The sequence below is a fragment of the Rhinatrema bivittatum genome, chromosome 2, assembly GCF_901001135.1.
Source record: "Rhinatrema bivittatum chromosome 2, aRhiBiv1.1, whole genome shotgun sequence".
NCBI lineage: Eukaryota > Metazoa > Chordata > Amphibia > Gymnophiona > Rhinatrematidae > Rhinatrema > Rhinatrema bivittatum.
The window spans coordinates 795336721-795352219 of NC_042616.1; the positions used below are offsets into that span (position 1 = coordinate 795336721).

The following is a 15499-nucleotide window of genomic DNA, read 5'->3' on the forward strand; positions in this document are numbered from 1 at the left end:
CTGCTACAATAAATACCATTGAATTGTCCAAAGGATTTGCTTGCGTAAGTACATTTTATATGCGTAAATGGCTTTAGAAAATTGTTACTGTTGTATGCTACATTTACCAGAGTAACTCCTTTGAAAATTCGCTTGATAATGTTACATTTAATTGCCTAACTCCTTTGAAAATTCGCTGGTCTGTGAGCCTCCTCTCCCCTTGACTGGATAACCAAAGCACTACAGCATCATCATGTAAAGTGCTTGGGCTGGCTGCCAGCCCTTTCCCAGCCTAAAGGCGCCATCTTTACACTTCCTTTCCTTGACCTCCTTTCCACGCTTCAGGCTACCTGTGCGCACGTGACAGGGGACAGTGTTCCCACCCTCACCTCAACCTTACCCGGGCGCTCGCCATCCCGAAGGCGGCCCTCTGATTGGTAGGAAATGAGGCTTGCTGACACCCCCCCCCCTCCCTCCCTCCCTCCTCCCCGATGGGTGGTGGAACTGAACGTTGCGCGCGAGCACCAAGGCGAAAACGGCCGCGACAGAGCGAGCGACGCTGGCGTCACCTTACGTCAGCATTCGGGTTGCCCTGGCAAGGATTCAAGGGAAACTTTCAAGCGGGCGCTGTGAGGAGTCTGCCGGGGCGGGCGGAGCTGTCTGCGGCCGCTCCTCTTCCCTCCTCTAGTAGTTTCAGTTCGGGCGGCGCTGTGTCTTACCGACCCCGAGCTGCGGCTTTTTCAAAGAGAGCGAGAACGAGCAAAGCGGAGCGGACGCTGCCGGTCTCAGGTAGCCATGGAGGACATCCTGCGCTCCGGCTTGCTGGAGATCTGCGTGCTGGTTGGGGCTCCTAGTAACAAGCTAAAAGAAGTCGCGCAGGTAACAGTTAATAATAATAATAATAGTCATTCATGTCTGAGTGAATCCTTTGCAGACCTGATGCCGTTCCTCTTTCTATATTATTAATGCTGCATGACTCTTCCGAGGCTTTCTAGGGCGATGCTGCAGGTTTTCACTTAGTTTACGTTCAGCGTGGCGGGTTTTTTTTTTTTTTATTTTTTTCTGCTGAAGTTTGCCCTGCATTACAGTACATTTCAACCCTTGATGACTCCGCGTGACTCACCTGGACAGGTGGCTGCCCATCTCTCTCTCTCTCTGTCAGCGGCGAAACCCTCTGCCCCTTTTCTGTTCCCGGATCCTCGGGGCGCGCGCCTTCTGCTGTTCGATTTACCTGGTTCAGGGTCCCCAGAGATTAACCTGCAAGACTTTGATTTTCGTGGGCAGACCGGGCACCGCAATGCTACCATGATTTGGGGGGGGGGGGACGTCCAGTTAACTGCTCACGCTTTTTTCCCGTCATTTCAGGAGTTCCTGGAAACCCATCAGGATTTAGGTTAGAAATGTGTAAAATTCATGTGAAGTCTTTAATATTGGTTTTCTAAACAGTACGGGGGTGGGGGAATCAGACAAGCTAACAGCTCCAGTTATGTGAAGCTTTTACCATGTTTGCTACATGAATAGACTACATATTGGGCCAGACTTACTAAGGGGTTTTTCCTATATAGGGCCTGAGTCATTCTTTTTTTTTTTCCATAGACATAAAATGGAAGAAAAGTCTTAATGAAACAGGCCTTCTGCGTCAATGGGGAAATGGTTAATATATCTGGCGTTGTGTAACAAGGACAGATGGAATACGCGAAGGTGGAAACATGCCGACTGTGCCAGTTAGCAGCAATGCTTATTCCAAAGGGTGTGTAGTCAAGACAGTACTAAAGAAAATATTTTTTATATTTGTGGGGCTGTAGCTTTCCTTCAGTTTTAGTTGTTATCACGATTGATTAACTTTACTATAATGTTTGCAAAATTAGGGTAAAAGTCAGTAAAAAAAACAAAACACACTTGCATTTTATTTATTAAAAATTTGTATAAATTATAAAATGAGGTCTTTGAGGATATCTGAGACTTAGAGAGACTGCAAGCTTTGAGGCTTTATGGTCACCAGAGCAGTTACATTATCTTTAATTTTTAAAACAAATCTAGAATGACCAAATCTTCTCTTTCTGCTGATTCATTCTAATGATGGGAGGAATTAGTGGTTCTGACACCCTAATCAAATTTTGTCTTCTATTTAAGGGGTTTTCTATTTAAGGGGCCTATTTTAAGCATTTTCTGGGGAAAATGCTTAAAATAGGTCCCTTGAGGCTTGACTTATGAAGTGACTTCTCCCATTCTGGAAAAATGCTTAGTAAATCTGGTCCTTACTTTCAGGCCGATACAGTAAGGAGCGGTAGGAAGAGCTGCGTTAGTGCCGGGCGCACCCGCAGTAGCCGCACGCACAGTCCGGCTCACCTACCGCTCGATACTGTATTTAAATTGTTTATTTTATTTAAAAACGTTTCTATACCGTCATTAAGTTAGGTACCATCATAACGGTTTACAGGAAGGCACCAATATTAATATTGGAAAACAGATAAAATCTATCACTAAACAAGTGCCAAGACTTTACGGTAACATAGCTCGTTTATAATTACTCATAATTGTAAGTGTTATCATGTTCTATCTTGTCCATTCTTTATTGTATCATATTTTTAAAATTGAGAGCAAACATATTTAAAAATAAAAGTAGAATATATTCGCGTGTAGTTTGGGGAGGTGTGCATGAGTGTTCTGCAGATCGATTTTTTTTTTTTCTTTATCCCTGTATACTACTCTCCTTTCTCATTGTTGTAAATGCTCATTGCTTGCAAATGCAAGCCGCGTCCAAGAAGCGTTAGGCCCGTGCAACCCATTTTACTGTATAGAGCGCTATACAGTATCCTGGGTGCGCTGGCCTAACGCTTCACGGACACGCTGGTATCTGTCATTTCAAATGTCATTTCAAATGACAGGTACTAGGAAGTGGACGGTTCTCCTACGCTCGAGATTGCCAGTCCTCTCTCCCCTCCTCCCGAAGCAAGGCGCGAAAAGCAGCCTTGCTTCGGGAGGAGAGGAGAGAGGACTGGCAGTGTAAAGCAACGACTTACTTTTTTCACAGCCCTCCTCCGGAGACAGACATCTGCGGAGAAGGATCGCGGCTCCCCTGCCTCCCGGCGAAGATGGATGCCTGCACGGGCGAAACTGGCCCCTGTGCGTGCAGTTGGGCCGCTCAAGACGTGATGTCACATGTCGTGTCGCCAGACGTCGTGACGTCGCGCCTTGAGCGGCCCAATTGCACGCACAGGGGCCGCTTTCGCCCGTGCAGGCATCCATCTTTGCAAGGCGCGGAAAGTCGTTGCTTTACGCGCCTTGCTTCGGGAGAGAGGACTGGCAATCCTGAGCGTAGGAGAACCGTCTACTTCGTTGCTACTTTTTTTTTTTTTTGGCTTTTTTCGATTTTTTTCCGCTTTCATTGCTTCGGGAGGAGGGGGGAGAGGACTGGGGCTGCCCCGGAGACCAGCACCCATTGACCAGCACCCATTGCTAACTTACCACCTACCCTTACCCCTGCCTCTAATGCAGGGGTAAGGGTAGGTGGTAAGTTAGCAGGTTAAACGCGCGGCAAAACGGCAGGGTAAAAAAAGCGATAGTCGGGGCGCGCGTTACTGTATGGGAGGGAATAGCTAATTCGATCGTTTACATCTAATATACATGCCGCGGGCAGAAGGGGTTACTCGGTGATTTAAAGAGGCGGTAAGAATCGGTTAAAGGGGATTGTGTATCGCAGGAAGGGCTAACGTGGCCGGAAAGTGAGTAGAAAGCGGGTTAGGAGCGGGGTAACCGCGGCCGCACTTTACTGTATTGACCTGTTTGTAAGCCTGCTAGTGACTCATTCCTACAGCACCTGAGTATAATTTGCTTTGAAGTAACTGACCAATCACAAGAGGTAGAATATCAATCAAAAAATAAAATATAAAGTTTCCTAGTTATGTGATTGGTTCTGATATTAATGTAAGCAGTTGTAAAATTTTATCTCACAAAACCCTTACTTGCATAACAAAATTTGTGAGTTTATCAGGGGAATAGTATAGTGGATAAGAACAGCTCTTATTTAACTAGTGCCCTGTACGAAAAAAAAAATTCACATGCCGCTCCCTGACCCCTTCCCACCCCCGTGGGAGCTCTGGCATAGCACTCCCTCCCTTGACAATGGCTTTGGCACAGTATACACATCTTCCCTTCATATGCTTTTCACCCTCTGCCCAGCACCAGTATCCCTGTCTGCCCTTCCCTGTTTCCCCCTGCCCACAGTGCTCAGCATCCCTCTAGCATCCTCTTCTTTCTATTTCTATTTCTTCTTTCCTGCTCAGCAGCATCCCCCTCTTTTTCTTGCCTCCCCTCCTCTATGCAGTCTGATTAGTCACCTTACACCATAGACAGAAGCATTCTTTATCCTGCACAGAGTTCCTGAGTCTACTGCTTGCAGATGTATGGGAAGGGTGCGGGAGGGAGAAGGTAGTGGTGCCCTCTTGAATGTGGCGTCCTGTGCAGCTGCTATTAAAAAGAAACTGGCTTCGATAGTGATGGCAATGCACAGCAAAGTTAAATGTTTTAGGGAATTCAGAGCTTACTGTTGAAGACAGTTTACAGGTAAAGCAATTGATAGTTCATAGGCAGTATGTTAATTGGGTTAGAATTAATGGCCCAAAATTATACAGTGAGGAGCAGTTATGCTGCTATGATGGAGAACTCTGTTTTCAAACCCAAAAGTTAGACTATTAGCATTTAAAAATTTTAAATTTTGGGTTTTTGAGAGTGGTTTAAAGGATGTTTTATTGCACATTCAGTATAAAAATTATTTAAAACAATTGTATCATCTCTATATTGATATGGGGATCTGTGTACTAGTAACACATTAAATGATGGCAGAAAAGACTCAAATGGTTCATCCAGTCTGCCCAGCAAGTTGTTTAAGATAATTGGTCCATGCAGATTAACCCCATGCCTTCTGTTAAGGGTAGTAACTGCTGCTCCATGCAGGTTTTCTCCCTTTTTTTGGTGCCAATGCAGTACAGTGCGCTCAGCCAGCGCACTGAATGACCTGCAGTTGGATGCAAGTTGTATAGGCGCTAGGTAATCCCCTTATGCAATAAGGGAATTAGCGCAATCAATGTGGAGTGAAACCAAACGCTCATCACATGCAAATCATGTGAATGAGGCTAGTAGCTATTCACTCCACATGCCAAAAAAAAATGTGCGTCTAAGATGCACATTTTTGTGCTCAGAAATTAACGCCTGCCCAAAGCAGGCGTTACTTTTAGGAGTGCTCAGCAATTATTAAAGAAAAGCAGAAAAAACTGCTTTTCTGTATAGATTCCTACTTAATATCATTGCGAAGAAATCTTTCAAAAAAACAACCCCCCCCCCCCCCCCCCAAAAATGTTAGCAGTCAGGTGCAGGAAATGGACGCTCTGTTGACAAGCATCTGTTTCCTGAACCCCTGGCTGACCACCATTTAGGAAAAAATTGGTGTCTGTTTTCCTAACCGGTGGACAGCCGATGCTTGCGGGCTCCCATTATCTAGCGCCCCATTAATAACGCGACCCCTAATTTAAAAAATTGCATGGCGTCCCCAGGAGGGGGGCGCCTGGAGGCACATTAGGAAAGCAGGTGCTGACTGTTCAGCGCCCGCTTTCAGCACACAATTATTACATCGGCCCCTTTGTGTGTGTGTGTGTGTGTGTGTGGCAAAGATGCCTAGTATGTAAGAGCATCATTATGAATTGAATTTTTTTTATAGAAAGATATTGGCTTAAAAAACAATGCACATGTCTGTATTGAAATCCATGTTCAGACATACAATACAGCTACAGAGAATTTTTGTTGTGTGTGTCGATAGTGATACTGTATCACTATAGATAAAGCCACTAAGCAGGGCTGGTGCAAGGTTATTGGGTGCCATAGGTGAGGCTTACAGCTTTGTGCCCCACCTTCCCTCCAACTCCAGATATCTACCTGTCACATGGGTCTGTGTGGGGTGTTCAAAATGGTTAAATCTATTTCTATTCTATTTTTATTTATTTGATTTATATTCTGCCTTTCAGGCATTTCAAAGCAGATTACATTCAGATACTGTAGGTTTTTCCATATTTCCAGAGTGCTTACAATTTAAATTTGTACCTAAAGGCAATGGAGGGTGAAGTGATTTGCCTAAGGGTACAAGGAGGGCAGTGAGATTTGAATCCTGGCTTCCCTGGTTCACAGCCTACTGCTCTAGCCATTAGGTTTCTATTGTAAGAAGTTGCCATACTGGGTCAGACTGAGGGTCCATTAAACCCAGCATCCTGTTTTCAAGAGTGGCCAATCCAGGATACAAGTATCTGGCAAGAATCCAAACAGTAAAAAGATCCCATGCTGGTAATAAAGAACTATTCCTTAAGTCAACTCAAGAGTTTATGGACTTCTCCAGGGACGTGTCCAAACAATTTTTTAAACCTTGCTACACAGCCTTTACCGCATCCTCCAGCAATGAATTTCAGAGCTTCTTCCTCCACCATTCTCTACCCAGTCTTTGCATGGTTTCTCTTCATAGGTTTCAGTGATTGAAACTAGATCAGAGTCTACTTCTCTCATGGTGCCCTCCAAGTTTGTGATTATTTATTTGTATGCTTTTATATACCGAAGTTTGGCGCAGGCCTTCACTCCGGTTTACAGATAACTATGGGAGAATGGTTTAGTAACTATAACGGCTAAGTTTTAGAAGTTTAACTGTGAAGTACAGCATCACATTGAATATATTCTAAAGTGAAAAACTTAACAGAATTCAAGAATTTACACCTCCTTTTTAAAATTTCCTTTTGCTGCTCTTTTTCCATGAACTACTTTAGCAGCTGCCCTTTACATTTGGTTTTGTTTGCATTTTATTTTCTGATTTTATGTTGAGTATTTACTACTTTAGGGTTTTACCTTAACTGTGTGTGCTTGTGGGGGAGATCAGTTTGTACCTCTATCTCCCCACTCCCCCTCTTTTGCTTAATGTAAATGCTGATCCAACTAGGACTTGAAACAGTTAGGATAGACAGATGGATTTATTTGCATATTTATATAATTTACTTATGACTTGCCTATGGTAACAAGCACTCATTCAAAGTGAGTAACAGTGTTAACATTAACAGAACAGTCAAAATTACAAGAGCAGGATAATATACAGAATAAGGGTCTGAAAATTCATTCAAAGACCTGCAAAAAAAAAAATTAACACTTCCTGAATAACTTGAAACTATCCTGTTTGGCAGAGCTGGAAAAAAACCCAGGTCCCTAAAATTCTGCATCTGGCCTGAGAAGCTGATGTAGGAGCTGCAGCTTGGTGTTAGGCTCTGTACTAGTGTGCTGGGAGGGAAGTGGAAGAGGTGGAGAGATGTAGATAGTATCTGGTAGGAGAAAACAAAGAAACTTAAAAATAAAACAAGCTCCCAAGCAAGCCAAAAAAAAAAAAAAAAAGGTGAAAGGGAGAAAAATTCTTTGGCACCTAAAATGTTTTGGCTGGTGCCTAAGATTATGCAATATTTTTCCATCCCTGCTCCTAGGTCACTAATATAACCAAATTAACGTTCCTTGTGGCAGTCTTCCATCTCTGAATTCAAGGGTAATCTCTTCTGTTATAGGCTAACAGCACTTTTGAGAGAGAGTCATAGATTCAGCTTCCTGTCCAAAACCCTTCCACAATTCCTTGAACTGCATCTGAATCATTAGTAGCTCATGTGAGGTCATTTGTACTTGGTGTACAATGATATCCCGTTCATCTCCCTTTCATGCTCCTCTAATTATGCTTTGGATTCTTTGAAAGGAAAAACGTTTAGTCAGTGGAATTTGAGTTTTAAAAATATTAGCAATGATAATGGTAGGTGGATATAGCTGTGTAACTAGAGTATTAGAAACATTTTTGTATTTGAGAAATCATTTTAATGCTCTTATTTCTTCATTTTTAAACAAACCTTTTCTACCTTCTTAGTAATGGAAAAGGTTCAAACATTAGGCACCCAGCTCATCTGTTTGGTGCCTGTTGCCAGTCTGGACTGGAGAATTGTCACTGCTGTGGCTGGGGGCTTGGACTGATGAATGGAGGAGCTGCTGCTTAACTGCAGAAGAGAGGCCGGGGAGAGCCCAGGATCTTGTCTTTGATCAATCTAAGTTGCAAGTACCTGGCAGAAGAAGTTCTAATTCCTGATACTCATGCCCAGGGATGGCAATCGTTTCCTTTAGCCCACCTGACTAATAAAGTGTTATGGACTTTTCCTCCAGGAACTTGTCCAGATCTCTAATTCTCATTATGCTAGTTGCCTTGATCATGTCCTCTGGTAACAAATTCCATAGCTTGATAGTGTGCTGAGTTTCATGGATTGCCCCCTTGTTTTAGTATTATAAAGGGGTAAATAACCACCCTTTATTTACCCATTCCACTCCACTCATGATTTTATAAGCTTCTATCATGCCCCCTCTCAACCATATTTTTCAAGCTGAAGTGACCTAGCCTATGTAGGCTCTCATAGGCGAGATGCTCCATCCCGTTTATCATTTTTTACTTCCTTGAGATGGGACCAGAATTGCACATAGACAACATGATATTTTCCGTTTTATTCTCCATTGCTTTTTTTTTTTTTTTTTGTGTAAATCATTTTTATTAAGATTTCAGAGAGGGTCACACAACAGTCAGCAGAAGGTCTCCATTGCTTTTTGGATCATTCCTAACAATCTAGTTGTGCTTTTTTTTTTTAATTTAATTGTATTTATTACAATTCTAACAAAGCTTCCACTTTGTGTCAGCAACTTTGGTGCATTACAAGAAATAAGAAAAACAAAAGCAAGTATCATTTCTATTTGCTTTTTTGACCGCTGCTGCACACTGAGCCCAGGATTTCAATGTATTGTCAAAAAGGATTTCAAGGTCCTTTTCCTAGGTAACAATTCCCAACACAGAATCCAGCATCAACCTATAGTTGGGATTATTTTTCCTTATGTACATCACTTTGTACTTTTCTATATTACATTTAATCTGCCATTCATTTGCCCAGTCTCATAGTCTCAGAAGGTCCTTCTGCAGTTTCTTATAATCTGCTGTTGTAACAGCTTTGAACTTTGCAAATTTGATTACTTGTCCCATTTTCCATATTATTTATGAATGGTTTACCCTAGTTCTTCATTCCTCTCCTCTAGCCTCTAAGGATTTGCAGTGTTTATTCCATGCCATTTTGAATTCCAATACTGTTCCAGACATCCACCACCCTCTCTGTGAATATTTTCTGATGTTTGTTCTGTCAACTTCCTGGAGTTTCATATCATGACCCCAGTTCTATGGTTTCCTTTCCAACAGAAAAAGTCTGTTTGTGCATCTTTAACACCTTTCAGGTACCTGAATGTCTATCATATCTCTACTGTTCCTCCCTTCCTCCAGGGTTTACATATTTAGATGCTTCAGCCTGTCCCCATAGGTTTTCTGATGCAAACCCCACACCATTTTGGTTGCCTTTCTCTGGACTGCTGCCAACCTGTGTCTATCCTTTTGGAGATCACTTTTTAGGTGTTAACATTTCTGCATGGGTGGTGGTGAGTGGAGAACATCCATGAAGCATCAGTTGCTACCCTTCACAGAAAGCATGGGGGGAGGTAATATGCATGGAGTGGCAGTTACTACCATAAGCAACATGCTTGGGCAGACTTGATGGAACACTTGGTTTTTATCTGCCATCAGTTATTAGTATGTTATTTATGCTTTCCAAATATTAAAACAAGCATCTAATTGAGAAAGGATATTGATATCCTAGTAGTAATAAAGGAAGAAAAATTAAAATGCATGTAACAGATCATCAAACTCAACCCCAAACCAAATTAGCCTGATACTTCACTTTCAATGCATACTAGCCTGATACTTCACTTTCCAAGCAGCTTTCTGCTTCAATGGCAGGGGGAATGAAGAAAAGAGGATTTATATTCAAACAACCAACAAGGACTAAATTGCACAGGCTGGGCAAACAAATAAGCGTGGGAGTAGCTTGCTTATTGCGGCGGTTACTACCCCTAACCAATTAGGCTTCACATTGCAGCTCCAGCACTGTTCTCTACATCAATTGGCGGTGGTGGAAGGAAATTAGAACCAAAGAGTTACCAAAAAGGGCCCTGACCTTACCGGTCAGAGTAACAGATAAGTATGAGAAAAATAAGTATGAAAGCTTGCTGGGCAGACTGGATGGGCCGTTTGGTCTTCTTCTGCCATCATTTCTATGTTTCTATATTTCCATCTATTTCTTCCTTATGGCATCTTAACCTCTCTAGTATGTCCCAGTGGAATGTTGACCCAGTCAGTACCACGGTAATTGAAATCTATTATCCTTTTTTGCCAAATGTATTTGCTTTTAAAATTTCTGCTAGCATTTCATTCTTTCTTTACCCACTGCTATATTCTTGCCCTTCGCGTGTGGAATTTCTGTCCATAAGGGTTCCACGCTGGACTGGTGCCTAAATTTTCTAAACATTTTTCCATTCCCGTTAGTCTCAGATGATTTTTAGAGTGAGAGAATTTGGATTTCTGTGTAAAATTTCAAATGTTTCAGCGTTTGTGATAGAATTCTTAGGCCTGTGGCTGTGTATTTTGGTTTTAAACTAACGTAGTTTCCTTAGAGCTCAAGTCATCCAAAGTCATTTTTGCTTCTGGAGGGTGCATTGTAAGATTCAGGTTTTGCTCACTAGTAACCGCTATAAAAGGGAAATATTAAGCAAAAAGATTTGAGTGTGCAGGAACCAACATTAATGCCCCAGTTAGATATTCTGCTGTGTTCATAACTATTCATACAAAGACTTATTCACTGAAATACATATACACCTTCTTTATTTGTTTCTAGTAACCTTCAGATCTCAGTTGTATTTACTTTTACTTGTGGTTGGCATAAGTCTGGGCTGAAGTGCTATCGCACTTGTACAACTGTTAATACTTGCTCTGGAAGTAATTTTGACATTTTTGTAAAACTTTTTTTTTTTTTTTTTTTTTTTTTAATGCTTGTAGAAATATAGAAAAAGCTGAAACAAATCCTCTTGTACTGTGCCAGGTAACCCTACACAAATGTTCCAATCTTTTTCCTGCTTTTTAAACATGCTAATATTTTCCTGAAAAAGCTGCTTTTCTAGGGAGAGAGTTGCTTCTGCCACAGACATCAGTGTTCACCATTTAGAAACTGTTTTAGCGTGCCGTAGCTCATATAGCCTGTACAAATTAATGCCATCTCGTTCTGTCCTACATCTTTTTGTTTCTTGCAATTGCAACAACATCTCCGCATTTATTCTGCCACATCAAGTACACTAATGCTTGTACGCTACACATTTTCTAACAGGCCAGTACAGAATGGTGCGCTGGGCCGAGCGCATCGTTTAGCTCCCGTTTGGACACGCTTTTTAGATGCGCTATTATTACCCCTTAAACTGTAAGGGGTAATAGCGCATGGAAAACGGGTGCCCCCTCCAAACTAATAGCGCTCATAATATGCAAATGCATGTTAATGAGCCTATTAGCTAGTCACCCAAAATACAGAAAGTAAAATGTGCGGCCAAGCCAAAGGCAGGCGTTAATTTCAAATGGCACCGAGTAAGTGTACAGAAAAGCAGAAAAAACTAGAAATGTGCATTCGTTTGCAACGAAATAGGGAACAAAGATGATATTTCCTATTTTGTTGCATTTCGGGGGGCTGACAAAACGAAAGGAAAACCCACAATTTTGTGTGAATTTCCTATCTTTTTTTTGGGGGGGGGGGGGAGAAAGGGCACATTAAAAAAAACAAAACAAAAAAAACACCAAACCCAACCTTTCAAATTTAATTACAAAACCCCACCGTCCTGACCCTCTTCCTCCCCCCCCCCAAGAATTACCAAAAGTCCCTGGTGGTCCAGCGGGGGTCCCGGGAGCTATCTCCCCCTCTTGGGCCATCGGCTGCTAGTAATCAAAATGGCGCCGGTGGCCCTTTGCCCTTACCTTGTGATGGGGCCGACCAATGGCACCAGTAGCCCCTGTCACATGGTAGGAGCAATGGATGGCCATGCCTCCCGTTGGTGCGCACTAACCCCGAAATTCAGGGTGGTCGCAAAAAAATTGGCTCGAACTGCGGGAAAATGAAATTTCCTGCAGCGGGCCAGTAATGAAGGCTGAACCAAAAGGTTCGGCCAAATCACATCTCTAGAAAAAACTGCTTTTCTATACACCCTCCAACTTAATATCATAGCAATATTTTTTTTGTCAGAATAATTTTTATTGGCAAAAACACAACCAACCAGCCTAGAACAAACTAAACAAAACCAAGCTCAGACAACTAGGAATTACAATACCGTATCAATCCCAGACAAGAGTAGCCGGATACAGCCAGCAGGTATATGCCTTCCCCAGCAATTCCTCATACCTACCCCTCCTCCCCCCACCCTCCGCCCGCCAACAGACATACCCATTCACACTTCAGTCACACCGCTCCACCCCTCCCCCCCTGAGCCCCACCCTGCCCCCCAGGGACCATAGATTGTACCCAATCATTGGTATACCCACTCTCCCGTAAACCAGCTTGAACAGACTCTGGCAACAGTAATACACATTTAGTCCAACACTCTCCATATATACGATCAGGTTTCCGATGTCCTTTCAAAAAATCCAAGCGCTCCATCTGCAGAATCAAAGCCATTCGCTGAAACCACGCCACTGAAGAAGGGGCCGTCGTCGGTTCCGCCCATCCCGACAAGATAGTACGGCAGGCCAACAGAGTCGCAATTCGGCCAAACCGATCCTTAGAGGAGCCCACTTCTGCAGCACAAGCCTGCGGGCTGGACAACAGAAACTTCCCGGAGTGAGGTGGTAAGGTTCCAGTGCTCTGTGTAATCACTCCAAACACTGTAGACCAAAATGGTTGCAAACTAGGACAATGATACAGTCTATGAACCAATGTGCCCTCCTCTTGGGCACATTTAATACAAAGAGGAGAGTCAGTACTTCCCATCTTAAAGCGTCGCACATCGTCACAATAGATACTGTGAATAATGCGAAACTGTACTTCTCGCAACCCAATATCAGGAAGTTGACGATGCACCGCTGCAAAACAGAGCGTCAAATAAGTCGCTGAAATGGGTTCACCAAGAACAGCCGTCCATTTTGACGCCAAAAAGTCCAAGCGAGGTGTTATTTGCATTGTTCTGCCAAGCTTAGCCCATCTTTTCACAGTGTTGGCAAGACTAGCCGTCTCAAAGACTGTATTAGCAAAGGATGACTCCTGTCTCACCACCTCCGACGTCCAGTGAAATGAAGTCAAATAGTGGCGGGTTTGCAGGTAGGCAAAAAAATGATGAGACGATAAGTGGTAGCCAGAGTAGCAAAGTCCAACAGTACACAAGTATCAGGATCATAGAAATGAACAGCATACATCACGCCATTATCAGCCCACTTATGAAATAGAGCCCCACAATCCCGGCCAGGTAAAAAGCCCACATTGCCGGTCAATGGTACCAGGAACGAGAGCACCCCCTTCACTCCCCCCCGTCGGCGCAACCACCGCCAGGCCGCAATACAAGGGGACAGCAAAACTCTGGGATAGACAAGCCGCCTACGTTCAGCCGCACTCGACTGAATAAGGCTCAGGGGCGACCAGGGAGCAGCCATGCCAGAGATCAACCCCCGCTCACAGTATTTATATTCCCCCGTGAGCCATTCTCCTATGAAGCGCAATTGGCATGCAGCATTATACATTCGAAAGTCTGGTAAACCATACCCCCCTTTGTCCCGGGGATAGGTCAGGGTCATATAACTAAGGCGGGCTCTCTTTCCCTTCCATAAAAAATGCTGTATAGCCACTTGCACACCCTTAAGGTCCCGTTCCCGCAGCCAACAGGGAATCATAGACAACACATATAAAAGTTTTGGAGCTATGATCAGTTTGATAAGAGCGCAACGCCCAAAAAGGGACAAGGGGAGAGGGGCCCAAGCCTCCAACTGAAGGCGTACTCGATCCAAGAGGCTACTAACATTAAGCTCGTACAGGCGTCGTACATCCCTCGAAATCCAAATACCCAAATACTTCAACCGATCGGTCGCCCACCGAAAAGGGAAAGAGCCCACCCAGGAGGATTGCAGCCGGGGATTTAAGGCCAACGCCTCTGATTTCCCATAATTAATACGTAGACCCGCCGCGGCTCGGAATTGGTCAAATAGCGTGACAATCACGGGAACACTGGCTTGGGGCTTACCAACAAAAAGCAGGATATCATCGGCAAATAGCGCAGTGCGCAGGGACTGATGACCCACCCGCAACCCCCAAATCTGAGGCTCCTCCCTCAAACGTATGGCCAAGGGCTCCAACGCCAAAATAAAAAGCAGTGGGGAGAGGGGGCAGCCCTGACGGACCCCACAATGTAGAGCAAAGGAAGCAGTTACCGCCCCATTCAATAAAATGCTAGCGCTATAGAGAGTCTCCACCCACTGTACAAAAGCCCCCTCAAATCCATACTGACGTAACGCCCAAAATAAGAAGTCCCAGGACAGTGAGTCGAAAGCTTTTTCAGCATCGAGACTCAATATCACCGCGTCCGCCCCGACAGAGTAACTAAGAGAGCAGGCGGCGCATATTGCGAACCCCCTGGCGGCCCCGAATGAAACCAGTCTGATCGTCATGGACGACAGTGGGAAGAATAACACTGAGCCGTGCGGCCAAAATGGCAGCAAGCAACTTAACATCAACATTAAGTAAAGAGATGGGTCTGTAAGACCCTACCTCCTCCGAATCCTTGCCGGGCTTGGGGAGAACAACTATAACCGAATGATTCAGCTCAGGCGAGAGGGCCTTCACCTCTAATAAATTATTATAAAAAGCCGCAAGAGGAGCTAGCAATTGGAATTTTAATATTTTGTAATACTCGGAACCCAAGCCGTCTCGTCCCGCAGCCTTTCCCAGCTTAAGTCTGTGAATACCCATATGGACCTCTTGATCCGTAATAGGAGCATTGAGATCCCCCAGCTGAGCCACGGTCAGTCGAGGCCACTCAATAGACTGGAACAAAGTCTCCCTAACTGACGAATCACTGTGGCGCGCCGCATATAATTCTTGGTAAAATTCAAAAAACCGAGCCGAAATAGCCCCCGGAGACGTCTGGCGGACGCCTCGGCAATCCTTGATACCAACAATAGCCTGCCGTTGATTCCTGGGACGGACCAAGTGAGCCAGAAGCCGGCCAGCCCGGTTCCCATATTTATATAGTTGATATTGATAATATTTAAGAGATTTAGACGCCCGCTGGTGAAGCAGACCATTTAACATATCCCGAACCTGGTCAACCTGGCCCTTAGCATCCGGGGTCATATCAACCACATGACGCTGTTGCGCGGCTTTAAGAACTTGAGTGAGGCGGACGATTTCTGAATTCTGCTGCAGATTAATTTTGGCTACATACGCAATGATCTCCCCCCGCATTACAGCCTTCCCGGCCTCCCACAGGGTGGCCGCAGAGACATCCGGAGTGGAGTTATGTGTAACGTACTCCTTCCAACACCCCTGAAGGTGCGCAGTGAACTTCGTATCAAAATACAACTCGG

At 44.1% G+C, this 15499-nt stretch overlaps 1 protein-coding gene across 4 annotated transcripts in view; it reads left to right on the forward strand.

The window, feature by feature from the left end:
- The first annotated feature begins 252 nt into the window (after window positions 1-252).
- DENND3 (DENN domain containing 3) overlaps window positions 253-15499 on the forward strand; it is a 235872-nt gene continuing 220625 nt past the window's right edge. Inside the window, exon 1 of one of the 4 annotated variants that reach the window (XR_003854950.1) lies at window positions 253-858. Coding sequence is in view for 2 of the 4 variants with exons in the window: in XM_029592116.1 (XP_029447976.1) it covers window positions 775-858 (84 nt within the window). In the remaining 2 variants the exon portion in view is untranslated. Of the gene's footprint in view, window positions 859-1623; window positions 1730-15499 lie in introns of those variants that run through there. The other 3 variants (XM_029592116.1, XM_029592114.1, XM_029592115.1) reach the window with 3 other exon arrangements.